The sequence below is a fragment of the Labeo rohita genome, chromosome 13 (genome assembly GCF_022985175.1).
Source record: "Labeo rohita strain BAU-BD-2019 chromosome 13, IGBB_LRoh.1.0, whole genome shotgun sequence".
In the NCBI taxonomy this organism is placed as follows: Eukaryota; Metazoa; Chordata; class Actinopteri; order Cypriniformes; family Cyprinidae; genus Labeo; species Labeo rohita.
In genome coordinates this window covers 27,681,311-27,698,401 of record NC_066881.1, presented here as the reverse complement: position 1 = coordinate 27,698,401, position 17,091 = coordinate 27,681,311, and the positions used below count along the sequence as shown (strand labels likewise).

The window sequence follows — 17,091 nt, the reverse complement described above, 5'->3', positions numbered from 1 at the left end:
AAGATAGCCTATCACTTTCCAGCGGACATTCAAACTAATGTTTTATTGTGAATATGAGATTGAGCTGAAGAATGAATGCTGTATCAGAGTGCATCTCTCTTTCATAATACTCTACATAATGCAGTGAGCTTTTAATACAGTAATACAATAAGCTTACAATGAAGCAACTCAACGTTCCTTCATTACTAGTTCTAAAGTGATGTTTTCGAATTGGTAACGGAGGCTTGGGCTCAGCTGTTAAACTGTCAAACTGAGGTTTGAATCTGTAGTGGAAGGGAGTACTTCTGCTGTTGTTTTTTCTTATGTATTTACATGCTTGTGCCGTCCAGCTGTTGTATAAATGCAATATCACACCCGTAGCTGTATATCGGCACGCTATGATTGATATTTCTCATATAAATCTTTACTGTCACTTTTGATCAATTTAATATGCCCTCAAGCAGTTATTTCTTTAAAAAAAAAAAAAAAAAAAAAAAAAATATTGACTGTAATCTTTTGAACGGTAGTGTATATGATTACATGTTTCATTTTTGGTTTATTAAACTCATAAAACATCAAAGTAACCTGACACACCTATAGCAACAGTGACCAAAGTAATATCAAAGATGGCGACATCCGTAAAACTGAAAGTATTTCCATTTTCTGACATGACAATAGTCCAATCGAGCCGCAAAGGTACAACGATGTCAGACGATTCTGAAGTTGTAGGAGAAAATAAAATGGAGTTTTTCGCCATACTCTACCTTTTTGAGCTGGAGTACACAGACGATGAACTAAGACGTGATTTATAGTTGTGATGGGAAGTTCGGATCATTTTACCGACTCTTTGAGTCTCGTTCAACAAAATGAACAAATCTTTTTTCAAGTCATTTCATTCAAACAAAATATAATTAAAATGTTACGTGTTACTTCCCTAACACATCTACTATTTACAGAAACGTTGATTACACTACAAACAAGACAAAGCTATAATGCTATAAGAAACAGAAAATGTTAATTCATTGTTTACCTGGGTCTTTAGTCTATGATTAGCTCACCTCACCTCATATCTGACAAGTTTACGGGTTTGAGTCTTTCGTTCATCATGTGACGGCCCCATAAGCTCAACCAATGCAGTGTGAGCTGGAAAAAGAATTGATTAGTTCATCTCTCGAGCCTTCGGGTTCGAGTCGTTTGTTCATCACGTGACAGCCCCATAAGATGAACGAACGACTCGAAACAGGTGAACTAATTCCAGTACAGAACCTAATAGGATGTTGCGCATGCGCAACTGAATGAATCACTCCCCGAGACAACTCGTTCTTCCTGAATCACATTAAAGATTTGTTCAAAATGAACGAATCGTTCAAGAACGACCCATCACTAATTCGTAGCATCGTGAACGTGCATCCCAGAGCCTCTGCTACATAAGCTTTTGTGCTTAAAATGTATACTTACTTATTTATTTTCCGAAAAAAAATGGCAGATTGTTTCGTTAGATAAGACCCTTCTATTTAGAGGCCTTTGAAGCTGCATTTAAACTACATTTTGGAAGTTCAAAATCAGGGCACCAATCAAGTCCATTATATGAAGAAAAATCCTGAAATGTTTTCCTCAAAAACCATAATTTCTTTACGACTGAAGACAGAAAGACATGGACATCTTGGATGAGTAAATTATTTGTAAATTGTTATTCTGGAAGTGGACTTTTCCTTTAAAGTGCCTTCATGTGGCTTCTCTCATGCTCTCACAGGTTTTCCACTCCTCACCTCCTCTGATATCAATCTGGAAAGATTTCACACACACACACTACATCACATTTAGCTTTACAACAGGAACCAGTCAGTCACTTCTTAAGGAAGGTGTTTCTGCTGTCTTTACTGAGATTGTGATTCTAACTGCACTCAGCAGCTATTGATTTCATCTTGCTGGAACTAAGGCTCTTGAGATTTCTTCAGATACATATATATAGAGAAACATCAATAAAATATCTTACAAATATATATTACATAGAGATATGGTAATAACAACAACATTTATTATTACTATTCATAATATTCATTTATAAGCAGTATTTATTTGTATCATTTTATTTGAAAGATTTGCTGTTATCGAGGTCTAACAGTGCAAAATCTTTCCAAGTTCCTCATGCAACCTGCTAAAACATCCTTTGGGCTCCACATACCTCTGTCTGGGCTCCAGTGATTTAAGGCTGCTCTAAAGGAGAGTTTGGTGTGTTCATTCCAGTAACTGATTTTGTTGTGTTTATAAGAAATGATAAGCTGGACCATTGCTTTGAAAGGCAGGTCAGTGAACTGGGACAGTTCTTGGCTTCTCTTTTTGCCTGATTTACTTAAAGCTGACCTCTTTCCTGCTGCACTGGATCAGGACCTGACTCACAGCAGGGGGGGTTGGGAGAACGCCAAGGGCCCCGTCTGTGCTAGAATTGATAGTGGCCCCGTAATCCACAGTCCAGTCTCCAGAGACGAGAAGGACAGTTCAAGCCACTGGCAGCAGCTCACAGCACACACACAATGTGGCCACAATCATACGCTTGTCTGTGTGCGTTTTTACTGACAAATGAATATTCAAAATATCTTCTGGCTGTGAGATTCTGGAATCTGAAGCACATCTAATCCGTTTTTGATGGCCAGAGAACACTGGCTGAATATTTTATTTGTTTGTTTTCATACCGTCCATCTGAAATAAATGATTACGACCACAATCTTGGAACAGTTTGAGCACTCTTTAGGACATTTAGCAATCATTGCATTTCTCGTAAGAAAAGAATAAATCTAAACGTATGTGAGAAATAACTGGAGCAATAATTCTGTTACAAATTGGACATGCATTGAAATGATTTTCTACCTCAGATATAAACTACGCATGTACTATATGTCCTGTTTTTCAACCTTTTTAGGACAGTGCAGAGAATGAGGTGGACAGAAACAAATGCTGTACGCTCTGCAACATGTTCTTCACATCTGCCATCGTGGCTCAGTCCCACTACCAGGGCAAAACGCACGCTAAGAGAGTTCGCTTGGTACTGGGGGAGACACCAAGTCTGCCCACACCTACAGGTAAAACACTCTCAACTAAATGCATTCTTGTTTTGTTTAGGTTTTTTAGATATGGTACTACTTCATAAAAGCATGCTAAAAATAATCTATTTTCCACTGGTATTTTCCACTTTTACTGAGAGTAGACATACTGTACATTAGTGGACTAGTTATGAATCAGAGGTGTATGAACATAGCGACTGGTTCATGCTTGAAGCCCACAGCGCTAAACTCAAACTAAAGTTCAGTTCTGTCAGGCAGGCTTTGTTTATGCCCCTTGGCCCAGCTGTTTGTGCAGCGGTAATGAAGCTTTACACAAGCTCCAGTGAGCGTCCTGCAACACTACAGGGACACACAGACACTAGACATCTAGAAACATACAGTAAGACAGCACTGTAGAATATTGCAGTGTGGCTGTCTGTTAAATGTGCAAAACTGTGATAAGAAAGCCTTTCTCATAAGCAGTAAGCAGACAATCACAATGCTCAGAATGTGAGATGAGAAAGATCTAGAATATCTTGTGTCACTGCTGAATTGAATTCTGATGCCTCATTTGAACTACAGTCAAACCAAAAATTATTCAAACATAAGATATATAATTTTTTATATTTTTTTTACTAGTGGGTGCAGAGCACTATAGTTTATTTATGTAAGTGAGGATAGCAAAAATCAAGTAAACTGTGACACATTATACCCAGAAATTCTTGATACAGTGGACGAACAGTAAAACTGATACAAATTGGGACCAAAAATTATTCAGACTTTGACATGACCATGTTTTTTCTTTAATTGCTAATGTGACCTTTTTACACCACAGACTGAACAAAATTAAACATTGTTTGGTAATTGGTCAACAAAGTATTGATAGTTGTGTAATCGTCATACTAACAGTTAATTTTTGGTTGATTGTAATCCATTACATACCTTTCTGTCAAAGTTATCTGACATTACGATGAATTTGATCTGACAGAGTTCTTGTCATATTTTATTACCATTTTCTAAACTATAGCAAATAAACTGATAATGTGAGAAATGTTGAAGATGTCTGAATAAATTTTGGTTTGACTGCAAGCAGTATAACTGAAAAATATACACTACTGTAAAAAAAAAAAAAAAAATCGTATTGGTCCCAAACTTTTGAAATGTTTTTGAAACATTGATTAAAAATACAGAAAATACACAAATATTGTAAAATATTATTATAATTTAAAATATCTGTTTTCTATTTTAATAAATGTAATTTATTCCTGTAATGTCAAGGCTGAATTTTCAGCATCATTACTCAAGTCTTCAGTGTCACATGAACCTTTAGAAATCATTCTCATATACTGATTTGCTGCTGTAGAAACATATTCCTATATTATCAATGTTGAAAACAGTTGTACTGTAATATTTTTATGTTGTACTCGGGGTCAGAAATAAACTTTTCCATTAAGGTGCAATATTTGCATTTTTTTACATTTGTGAGGGCAATTTTTATAATCACCTGATTATTATAAACAAATATATTGCTCTTTATATAGTAATAAGGATTATTAATATCAATATAGAAAACAATATAAAAGTTTTTGTTTTTCGTTTCGGGCATGCCACATACTGGCATATTGGTGACAAACATATTGGTCTATGACGTTAGCCTAGCACAAGTCTAGGACAATTTATACAAAAACTCCTCTTATAATCCCAAATATGAGCACTCAATAACAGCTCCGCCGTTTTCAGCGCTGACTAATCCAAGTGCCTCTGATTGGCCAATGCATTCCTAAGTTCAACAGAAATGCGTTTGATTGGTTACAAGGCTCAACACTGCACAAAACAAGCTGTAATATGTTGTTTAATTGCGCAGGGGCAGTCTTTGCCCCTATGTCTTGAATTTATGGGGAATTTTTGTTCATTTTGGTGGATTTTTGCCACAAGCTCTTGTTAATTTCTGACCCTGGTTGTACTGCAGTACTTTTATTGAAACTTTTTTTTAGAATTCTTAGATAAATAGAAAGTTAAAAAGAACTGCAATTATTTGAATAGAAATATTTAACATTATAATAATGTATTTCCTGTCACTTTTGATCAATTTAATTGGTCAGAATAAAAGTTCTTTTAAAAAATACAAATCTTACTGACCCCAAACTTTTGAACAGCAGTGTATATATCCCAATATTTATTTTTCTTAATAATTTTGTATTTTGTCTAGTCAATTTAAGTTATTAAAATGCTCTCAAACTTGCTCAGAAGTAAATCTAGTCAATCTAGAACTTAGACAATTTAGAAACTTAATGAACGGCTAAAAATGCAATAAACTTTACCACATTGCAATCACGTAATCACATAAGAATGCATAAGGCTGAAATAGTCATAAAACAACATTAGAATGGATTTCATCTGAATTAAATTGCATAAATTTAATACTTTGTGTTTGGTGTTAAGAACAGAGCATTAAGAAGAACGCCTGAGGAATATTAATAAAGTGCAGCCTTGAAAACACAATAATAAACTCCTGACATCAAAACATGATATTTAGGTCTCTGTTGATACTCTCAATCCTAAAAAATAGTTTCATCTATGCTCAGTGTCAATGAATAATTCAGACAGTGGTTGTTTACAGATGACTGGATATAATGTGATTTATAGCAGTTAAAAGATCTGAGAAACAACATTATCATATAATTAGATATCTTTTTTTGCCAGTAAAGTGCAGAACCAATACAATGTGAAATAATGAAGAGGACATGCTCATGCATATGAGGTATTACTGAACAATGATAAACAAGATTCATGTGCACTGCAGAAACACAGACGGTTTACAGAAGTTCCTGTATCTGTTTTCTTTTCCAAAGCACAAAACTGGCTGAGAATAAGGTTGTGCAGAAACTGCCTGAAGCTGTGTGAATTTGTGTGACTCGGGGGCAGTGTCATGTATAAACTTACTGGAAAATTATATTGAGCTTATAAATGAATAATGGTTAATAAAAGAGAGAGCAAGCCAATCCACCTACAGTATCTGTCCGGTATCAATCCATGAACCTACCGAACAAACCATCCACCCACCCACCCAACCACCTACCCAGTGTAAACAAGGCGTAACTGTGGGTTGCTTAAGGTTGCCAAGCATAATCACAATATTCAACTGATGTGCAAACACAAGTGTGTATATCTGATAATTCTTAATAATTTAGATATTTACTGAATAATTTAACTTTTTTTTTTAATAATGTACATTACATTTAGAATAAAACAAAATAAATAAAATGGAGCACTGGCATTTAAAAAAAAAAAATTCACTAAAATATCAAAAATTGGTATTTTACATATACACTGTTGTTCAAAAGTTTAGGATCAGTAAGATTTTTAATGTTTTTTTTTTTTTTTTTAAAGAAGTCTCATGCTCATCAGAGCTTTTTATTTAACTAAAAACACTGAAAAAAACAGCAATGTTATGAAACATAATATTGAAATTTAAAATAGTGGTTTTCTATTTTAATATACTTTAAAATAGATTTTATTCCTGTGATGCAAAGCTGAATTTTCAGCATCATTACTCCAGTCTTCAGTGTCAAATGATTCTTCAGAAATCATTCTAATATGCTGATTTATTATCTATGTTGGAAATAGTTGTGCTGCTTAAATTTTTTTTCTTTTTTTGGAACCTGTGATACTTTTTTCAGTATTTGTTGATGAATAAACGTTAAGAACAACAGCATTTATTTAAAATAGAAATCTTTTCTCACAATATACACTACTATTCAAAAGTTTGGGAACAATAAATTGAAAAATTGATCAGTATCCTTTCTTTTTTTGGAAGGAATGAATACTTATACGCAGCAAGAATGTGTTAAATTGCGAAAAAGGTGATCGCAAAGACGTAGACTGTTAGAAAGGATTTATATTTTGAATGAATGCTGTTATTTTTAACTTCTTATTCATTAAAGAATCCTGAAAAAAGTATCACAGGTTCCAAAATAAAATATTTGGCAGCACAATTGCTGCCAGCATAGATAATTCTAATAACAAATTAGCATATTAGAACAGGAATAAATTGCATTTCATAGAAAACATTTTAAATTCTAATAATATTTTACAATATGACTGTCTTTTCTGTATTTAAAATCAAATGAACACAGCTTTGTTAAACATATTTATTTCAAAAACATTAAAAAAATAAATGAATCAGCCCTATCAGGCCTAAACTTTTTGAACAGTAGTGTAAATAAATATATAAAATAATAATATAATAATCAAAAACATACAATGCTCATACTGCATATCCTTAGTAAATACTTAGAACTGATGTGTATTATACATTCCTATCAGCATTTTGCTCAATTAGATTTTGCACTGTGAAACTAAATTGATTTGTAATGGACACTTTCAATCACCTATAAGCTTTGGTCACTGGGTTTGTGCCAGTTTGGAAAGTCATCAACATGTGTGGTAATAAATACTAAACCTGGACTCAAAGTGCTGCAGTATTCAGTGTCAGACAAATTTGTCTCAACACGTTTTCAGTTTCTCTGTCCATATTTGATTACGCTTCACTTTAAAATGATCTTAACCACATTATAGATGTCTACTGCAGGCATGGGGACAAACAGGAGGCATGCGTTTCTATCTTTAGCCTGTCGATGACTATTGAATTTCATTTCCTGTCATAAGGGAAATGATTTCAATCAAGCAGGGTAGTGTTTCTTACAGCCTTCCAGACTAATTCCACTAATGTTCCTGGTTCTCCATGTATAGTAGATATTATAACACGCTCTTGATGGTGAGTGTGAGCATGCAATCATCATGGTTCAAGCTTTGTCTTGTTTTTTTTTTTTAGTCTTTCATGACAAGATGGAGATCACATAGTAGACTGCTTTAGTGGAGCAATATGAAAGGACTTTTCCACAAATATAAAGAGAAAGTGGTGAAACGGGGGTTTCAGGAGAGATTAGAGTCAAAAGTAACCTTGGTGAAAATCCAGAGTGCTGTTCGCTCAGGAAAACTCATCAGACGAGGATCTGTGTTGACAGTCGAAGCGGATGTGATGGAGTTGCCCTTGAGTTAGTTTTTTACCTGCCCTTCCCCCGTCTATTTCTGCTCATCTTGTCACTCCAGCTCTAAAACCATCTTTGCTTTAGGGTTCATCTGCAACATCTGTCTATGCACATCATGCACGCTTAGGAATACATACATAGATATATGTTAGCGATGTGCAAAATATAGGTTTTATATTCAGGCCTGCGTAAGTACAGTTTTAAAACATTCTCTGGCCCCTGATCAGACGCTAAAAGGATGCTCACACAGCATGCTACAAAATTAAACAAAACGGAAGGGTCTTGAGATGCGTCAAACTACTTTTAACTCAACACATCTTCTTAAAAACACTCATAATTGCCTAGAAATGTATTGTCGAATGCTGTGCTTTGATGGGTGTAGCAGTGGTGCTTTGAAGCGGATGAATTTTCTCAGAGAGGATTTTAGAATGCAGGCGCTTCAGCAGTAGCACACTGTCAGCCTGCTAAAAATCCAGTTTGAGAAGCTTTTTTTATTATAATTTTTTTAATATGACAGATAAAAAAGACTATAATACAGAAAAACACTAATTAAACATTCTGACCCATTCCTAATGTGTGTATGCTGGTTTTGTCAGACTGCTGAAAGCATTTTAAATGATCCATGCTCAGTGATTTGAATCATCTTTGCTCATGCGAGTGAGATGTGGGTGGTGAGAACAGAGAGGTGTAGTTACTGTATGCGTCCCTGGTTGCTAAAGTATGACAAATCAACTAAATCAAATAATCAACTTCTTAGCAACCATTGTCCAATTTAAGATTTCATGCAACCATAAGAGATATATATATTCAAGGAGAATAAGCATATTGCCAAATTTTGATCAAAACAGACGGCAGTGGTGTCATGTTGTGTGACTTGCTGACATTCTGTTGGATTCAAAGCATTTTTTCTGCCAAACTTGTTGCTATGATACGTTTCAGAATTCAAACTGCTGTTATATGTAGTTTTAACCGATAGCTGTTAAAAAAAAGTGTTACTCTACTGATTAAAATAGAGTAATAGATGTACTACAGTGGGTCTCTGAGAGTTAAAGCGATAGTTCACCCAAACATTTACTCACCCTCGTCATTCCAACATTCTTCAGTGAAACATGAAAGAATATATTTTGAGAAATGTATCAGTTTGCATACAGTGGAAGTCAATGGTCAGCAAAACTGTTTGGTTACCTGTATTCTTGAAAATAGCTTCTTTAGTATTCTGCAGAAGAAAGGAAATCATAAATGGGGTGAGTAAATAATGGCAGAAATTACCTTTTTGGATTAACTATTCCTTTAAAGGGGTCACCGGATGCAAAGTTCACTTTTTCATGTTGTTTGAACATCAATGTGTGTTGGCAGTGTATGTACACATCTACCCTATAATGATAAAAATCCATGCAGTGGTTTTTAATTGATCTGTAAAAATAATATCCCCTTTTAAAAAACAAGCCATTCTCAGATGCCTGTCGGTGTGGCGTCACACTGACAGAGGCCACTCCCACAATAGTTGATTGACATGAGCGTTTTACCTCAGACCCGCCTAAATCAGCTGTAACAGTCCGACCTCCATTGTTTCGATGCCAGAGCAGGGATGTAAATTAGACAAGAATATCTCAGACTGAGCGATTGAGGTGTTGTTTTGCTGGATGTAATAACAAACATAGTGGTCGTCATTTACTCCTGACATCTGAGCTGCTGAAGGTGCAGTGGATTACGTTTGTTTGTGAAGGGAATGCGCCTCCCAATCTACATAAATCCGTGTATGTTCGTGCGAATGATTCATGATCCAGCTTCACTTACAGCAGAAGTGAGTATAAGGGTTTTTTTTTTTTTTTTTTTTTTTTAATAAATCTTTGAGATCGCCTTTCCTAATAACATGCTAGTTAGCAGGTTTAGCAGCTAAATGCGGCTAAAGTAAACAGGCTCGTCACTTCACAAAGAGAAGAGAGGGGCGGGGCGAGCAGAGCTCATTAACATTTAAAGCAACCAAAAAATATTGTCAAGGTAAAAAAGGTGTTATTTACCCTACCACTGAGAAATTTTAACATGTTATAGACTTTTCATTAAGACTCTAAAGAATCATATCAACTTGTGGAAAATGGGCATCCGATGACCCCTTTAAGAGAAATAGAACCCTATGATTTCTGTGATGCAGAAAACGCAGACAGAATCACAGAGTCCAGTCATAAAAATATAACTGACTGTATAGTGTAGAATATTACATAACTTGCCAAATTTGGGATGAATAATTTAAAAGTAGGTCAGTACACTTAAATCAATATGCAATATGTCTGTAAATGTTAAGTTGCAAAAATACTATTTAAATATGAATCCTGCATGTTCTGAATGTCTTAGTGTAAATGAATGGTGCCGGTTTCGTTTACTAAACACATACTGAAGCACGTGTTACACTTGTGGTGTTTTTAGCTTCTGCCGCCTCAAAATAGGAGTAGTAGAGTTTGAGAAAAACTATCATCATATCACGATAGTTTGGTTTAGCATGACTATTTAAATATGAATCCTATATCTATTAAATATGAATATATATATATATATATATATATATATATATATATATATATATATATATATATATATATATATATATATATATATATATATATTTCCAGATTTTTTTTTTTGTTTAACCATTAAAACAGTCTAGAAAAATTTAAACTGGAAAAAAAAAAAAAAAGAAATCCAGAAAAATGAAACAGAAAACAAAAAAAACAATAAAAAAAAAAAATAAAGAATTTGGGAAAAAAATAAAACTGAGAAAATATAAAATTGATTTCAATATTAAGCCGCAATAGACTATTTAAATATGAATCCTGTATGTTCTGTTTGTCTCCGTGTAAATAAATGGTGTCGGTTTTGTTTACTACACACATACTGAAGCGCGTGTGGCGCTCACAGTTTTCAGCTGCCGTCTCAAAATATGAGTACATAAACACAATCTCTAAAACTGCTCTGACATTCATTTCATGAGCATTTTACCGTTTCTTTTGAGAAGAACTACATTCTATCATAAACAAACAGTAACTAAAGGTCTTCAAAGCCACCCATCAAAATAAAAGTTTTGTTTAACATGGCAAGGCAAGGAAAAGTTTATTTGTACAGCACATTTCATACACAATAGTGATTCAAAGTGCTTTTTGTATTACCCATAAAAGGTGCATTTTAGTACCTTAAAGGCAGTGTGAAGAAACTGTGAAAAAAATATATTACTTAATGTAATGACAGTACTACTACTACTAATAATAAAATTATTATTAAAACATTATTTTAAAGTAATATGTAGCAGAATTTATTTACCAGAAAAATCTAAATACACAAAACAGTACAGTAAAAATATATATATATATATATATTTTTTTTTAATTAGAGATGCAATTAATTACAATTACAATTAATTAGAGACGCTTTTGATTATTAAAAGTTAATGAAACCATTAAAATGGAATCCAGAAAATTTAATGGAAAACACAGAATGTGATAAAATTGTGATACAAACTTTACAAAATTTAACCGTTCAGGAAAAATGTAAACAGAAAAAACGGAATCCAGTAAAATTAAAATTTGGGGGAAAAAATTTAATGTATTTCATAGAGCCCTAGAGAAAGCAACCTCTCTGTAAAAGCTTATGTTTAGGAGAAAGACTAGGATTCTGCTGCATTTTTTTCTTCCGTACACTCTCAGAAAAAGGTACACAAGCTGTCACTGGAGCGATACCCTTTCAAAAGGTATTATTATGCCTTTAATTGCACCTTTTATGCACCTTTAATTGGTAAATACGGTACAAAGGTGTAACTTTTAAAAAGAGTACCATCACAGTGACAGCTTTTGTACCTTTTTTTCTGAGAGTGAATTGATAGACTTCTTGCAAACGGTTAGAGTTTGACTAAAAAAATAAAAATCTGTCAGTTTACTCAACATCATGTAATTCAAATACACTTTTTATACTCTTTTCCTCTATTGGAACACAAAAATGAGATGAGAATGTTCATGCTTCCCTTGTCCATATAATGAACTAAATTAAGTATATTCCATTCCTTTCTCCAAAAAAGTACTGTAAAAAGTTACTGAAAAATTCTTTCTATGTACTTGACAGCTTTTTCAGCATCTATTGGATTTAAAAGTCCAGTAAACAATCACAGCTTGTTTAGCTCATTCTAACCTGCGGCACTGTCGCCTTTGGGGTTGGTAACCATGGTAACCAGTCCCATGGTGTCTTTGAGAGTGTCACCTGGAAGATCAATCCATTTGCTTGCTTTTTCCTCATAAGATGGAGGAGGCTAACCTAACTCAGAGGTGAATTTTCATCTCCACATGTGCTGACCCTCTCTTGACCCGCATAACTGTTCTGAAGATTAGGCTTGGAGCCATCAGCGTATTCCCCAGCAGGGCAGTTTCAGCTGCACTCAACAGAATTTTTATAGTTTGTTTTGAAATTGAATAGGCTCATAAAGTCTGTCTATACTGATGGATATTTATAGTTGATGAATGTATATTCCGTTCTGTGCAGAGTCAGCCCCGCCCACCACTCAGACCACAGACACGCCCCCTCCCTCGTGGCAGCCGCTGGCCAATCACGGCGAGGCGGGAAAGTATTGCTGCTTGTGTGGCGCCTGGTTCAACAACCCACTGATGGCACAGCAACACTACGAAGGCAAGAAACACAAGAGAAATGCGGCGCGAGCGCGACTGCTGGAGCAGCTGGCTGGCAGTCTGGATGCCAATGAAAGCACAGGTCAGTGTTCAATCGCCTGAGTCATAAATGTCATGTCTCACACAACTGTCATGACAAAGATTAATCTATATGTACATGCTGTTGTAATTGAATGGCTAAAACATATACAAACTTTTCCATTCTCTGTTGAAAACAGTGTCGTTCCCCTGAAACAGGCACACAAGGAAAAAGAGCTACAAGGAATTCAGAGTATATCCATTTCCAACCACTCATGTTGCTTTGATACTGTACATCCAGAATTTTTCAGTCAAATATTCCCCTACCTCTGTTCCCCACTGTTGAATCCTGTCAGTGACTTTGTGCTCTTCAAATGCATATTTCACATTGATGTAATCACTAGGCATGTTAGTCATACAGTGTGTGATCCAGGTATCCTGACAGATCCCATAAGCCGGTTCAAATAAAGCGTTAGTCACATCGCAGTAGCTGCTCAAGGGTTTGAACAAGGTCGAGTTGAGTATCGCCTTCGGATACATCTCAAAAACTAGATCCGTAAGCCTTGAGACTTACTTTCCCCAAGGCAAATTAGCAAAAGGCATGTCACTTGTCTTTAGGAACTAAGACTCAAAGCGCTTTGATTTTGATTCGCCCGCTACTGAAATGAACAAGTCTGTCTGATTCAAGCTTCTTTTGTTCGGTAGATGTTTTAAGAAGGATTCAGTGGCAATTCGTACTGCATAACCATTAAAATTACTTTAAAAACTTTACTTAAAGCTCTAAACCTAACAAAAGACAGCGCATACTATTTTAATTCTATCAAAAACACAAGGATAATTCATTCAAAAATGTCATTTACTCACCCTCATATTGTTCCAAACCATACAGCTTTTTTTCCATGGAACACAAAAGAAAAAAAGAGTGATTGGCTGATTAAGATGATTGGCATCTCAGAAGAACATATAGTATACTGCCATTTAAAAGTTTTTTTGTTGTTGTCATCAAGGCTGCATTTACTTGATCAAAAACGCAGAAAAAACTGTAATATTGTGAAATATTATTGCAGTTTAAAATAATGGTTTTCTATTTTAATATATTTTAAAATACAATTTATTCCTGTGATGCAAAGCTGAAATTTCATCAGCCATTACTCTAGTTTTCATTGTCACATGATTCTTCAGAAATCATTCTAATATGCCAATCAACAGTTGTGCTGTTTACTATTTTTTGGAACCTGTGACTCATTTTTCAGGATTCTTTAAATGAATAAAACGTAAAAAGAACAACATTTATTTAAAAAAAAGTTCTAATGAAATAAAATGATAAAATAAAATAAAATAAAATAAAATAAAATAAAATAAAATGTCTTTGCTATAACACATCCTTGGTAAATAAAAGTATAATTTCTTTTTTTTATTCTCTAAAAAAAAAAAAAAAAAAAAAAAAGAAAAGAAAAAAGAAAAATTTACTGACCACAAACTTTTAAATGGTAGTTCATATTGTTACAAAAGATTTCTATTTTAAATAAATGCTGTTCTTTTTAACTTTTTATTTATTAAAGAATCCTGTACACAAGTTCCAGAAATATTAAGCAGCACAACTGTTTGCATCAGATGAATAAATTGCATTTTAAAAATATATTAACATAGAAAACTGTTATTTTACATTGAAATAATATTTCACAATATGACTTTTTTTTATTGTGTTTTTTTATATTATTTGATTTTTTTATCAAATAAATGCAGCCTTGATAAGCATAAAAATGTCTTTAAAAACATTAAAAATCTTACTGACCCCAAACTTATATATACTGTACACACAATGTAATTCGGACCCCACTGACTTTTAAAATATCTTCTTTTGTGTTACATGTTTGGAAAACATGAACAGGACTAAATACTGACAGCATTTTAATTTCTGGGTGAACTGTTCTTTTAAAAGCTTATGTTTCCCATAAAGTAAGAAATGTGAATGGTGATTTATATTGCATAGATCCATAAAAGCACCATAAAAGTCTCTTAAAAATGCTCCACACAACTCATGCACTATATTCAAAAATCATATAATAGCTTTAAACAGACAGAAATGTGCTATGTGATTGTTTACCATTTATCTTCAGTGTAGCACTGCCATATCACAATCATGTGACATGTGAAAACAAATGTTTCTGTCATCAGACCTTCACTAACGTGCTTAAAAGTGCAATTTTAAAAACTGAATGCAAGCCTGAATTAGACCTATAAGAGCTCCAGCTATTGCATAGCATCAGAAGACAATGAATATAGTGCACGAATGACATTGACTTCTATTATGGGTCTTTTTGGAGTCAACTATTCTTTAGGGGAAACAGTTTGGTCATCATGTGCAGAAAAAGAAACCCTGCAGCCAACAATGCCAAAGGTATTGAGTAGACAGAGATAACCAATGTGTGAGAGTTGAAAGACTGGCCTAATGTTCTCTTAAATACCTGCAAACTGATCAGTCTAGGGGTAATCGGAGCTTGGGTCTCATGGGACATCAGTCACAGTGAAGAGTACTGTCCAAAAACAGCATGTGGATACGTGCCAGGACTCAGCAGGTAACTGAGATTGTGCATTACCAGGGATAGAAACACAAATCACAATGCAGAGAATGAGCAGGCCAAGAAGGCTTGTTTTATTTTTAACCGCTGTTCACAATCCTGCCTGTAAAGTCTCTCATAAAGACATGCATTAAAAAGGTCTCAAGGAACAAACCTGTTGCGCTTTCCACATGTAGTATATAGAAGCAGATAGTGTTTCCTTTCTAGTCGACTCCTGTAGAATCTGCAGTTGTTTTGGTCTCTGTCAAGACTAGAGACAACAAAAATGAAAATGTTACATTGACACTTGCATTGTTCATAAGAGATAATCATTTTCCCCAGCCATGACACAGCAGGGTGCCCTTGTCAGGAGCTTTTCTCAGTAAATGTCACTTCTATTGAAATATCAGCAGAAATGCTGCTGATTACAAAAGGCTCTCATCAAGGTGTTCCTCGCTTGCAAACAGCACATCTCTGTACAGATGCAGTTAGTTCAGCTTATTTTGCAGTTGTGCCAAATCTGCACAAAACCATATCCCCCTTGGACCCCAAAGGATCGCAGTTTGTAATTTGGATAATGTGAGTCGAATCATCTTTAGCTTATGTAAATGCAGTCATAATTTTGCCCAGATGGAATGTTTGATCATTTTCTCCTTTTCTGCTTTGGACAAAATCTGATTAATTTTATCTAGCTACGTGCTTTCCGTTCATCATATTAACTGATCGTATCTCTTCGCAAGACTTGAGTTAAACTGCTCCATGCATATGCATTCATTTTACTATGCTTTTAGAACCTTTTTGGATCTTTTAAGTTTGGTTACCTGGACTTTCAGTGGACTTTCAAAATACCTCTTAGGTTTCATTAAAAACCTATCCTTAAAAAAGTGTTTGGAACAACATAAGGGTGAGTAAATTACAGAATGTTCAATTTTGGGTGAACTGTACCTTTAATGCCGGAAATAATTACAGTATTTCAAGAAAATATTATAACCATTATTATTTTTAATTAAATGAATATGTGATCCTGGACCAAAAAAAACAGTCGTAAGAAAATCGCCTTTAAAGTTGTTCAAATGTTCAAGTTCATAGCAATGCATATTACTAATCAAAAATTACGTTTTAATATATTTGTGGTAGGAAATTTACAAAATATCTTCATGGAACATGATCGTGCAACATAAGACTGTTTTTGTGGTCAAGGGTCACGCATATGAATAAATAAATGAATCAACTGAAAGCACAAAATTGTGTTGTTGTTATTATTATATTACTGAGAGCACATCATTGTAGACAGTGGTTTAGTTGTGTACTTTGGCTAGATTATTTGAATAAATAAATAAATAAAATATGACAGGATTCATATGGCAGGATTACATATTTACACACTGGTTGACATAAGATGTTTTGTACAGGAAACCCTAAATTCTGTCATTTTCTGTCAATTATGTCATTCCAAAAGTGAGGGGAAAAATACATAGCATTAAAAGTTGGCCATATGCACATGATAGGCAGGAAAAATATTATATGTGACCCTGGACCACAAAACCAGTCGTAAGTAACATGGGTATATTTGTAGCAATAACCAACAATACATTGTATGGGTCAAAATTATTGTTTCTTTATGCCAAAAATCATTAGGATATTAAGTAAAGATTATGTTCCATTAAGATATTTTGTAAAATTTCTACCATAAATATATCAAAACTTTTTTTTGATTAGTAATATGCATTGCTAAGAACTTCATTAAGACAACTTTAAAGGCGATTTTCTCAGTATT

The 17,091-nt window shown here is 34.2% G+C and overlaps 1 protein-coding gene across 2 annotated transcripts in view; it reads left to right on the top strand.

The window, feature by feature from the left end:
• Positions 1-17,091, top strand: part of zgc:171482 (zinc finger protein) — a 125,425-nt gene that overhangs the window by 67,399 nt on the left and 40,935 nt on the right. For both annotated transcript variants that reach the window (XM_051125837.1, XM_051125836.1), the window contains exons 4-5: positions 2,900-3,059; positions 12,593-12,817. In XM_051125837.1, coding sequence (XP_050981794.1) covers positions 2,900-3,059; positions 12,593-12,817 — 385 coding nt within the window. The remainder of the gene's footprint in view (positions 1-2,899; positions 3,060-12,592; positions 12,818-17,091) is intronic.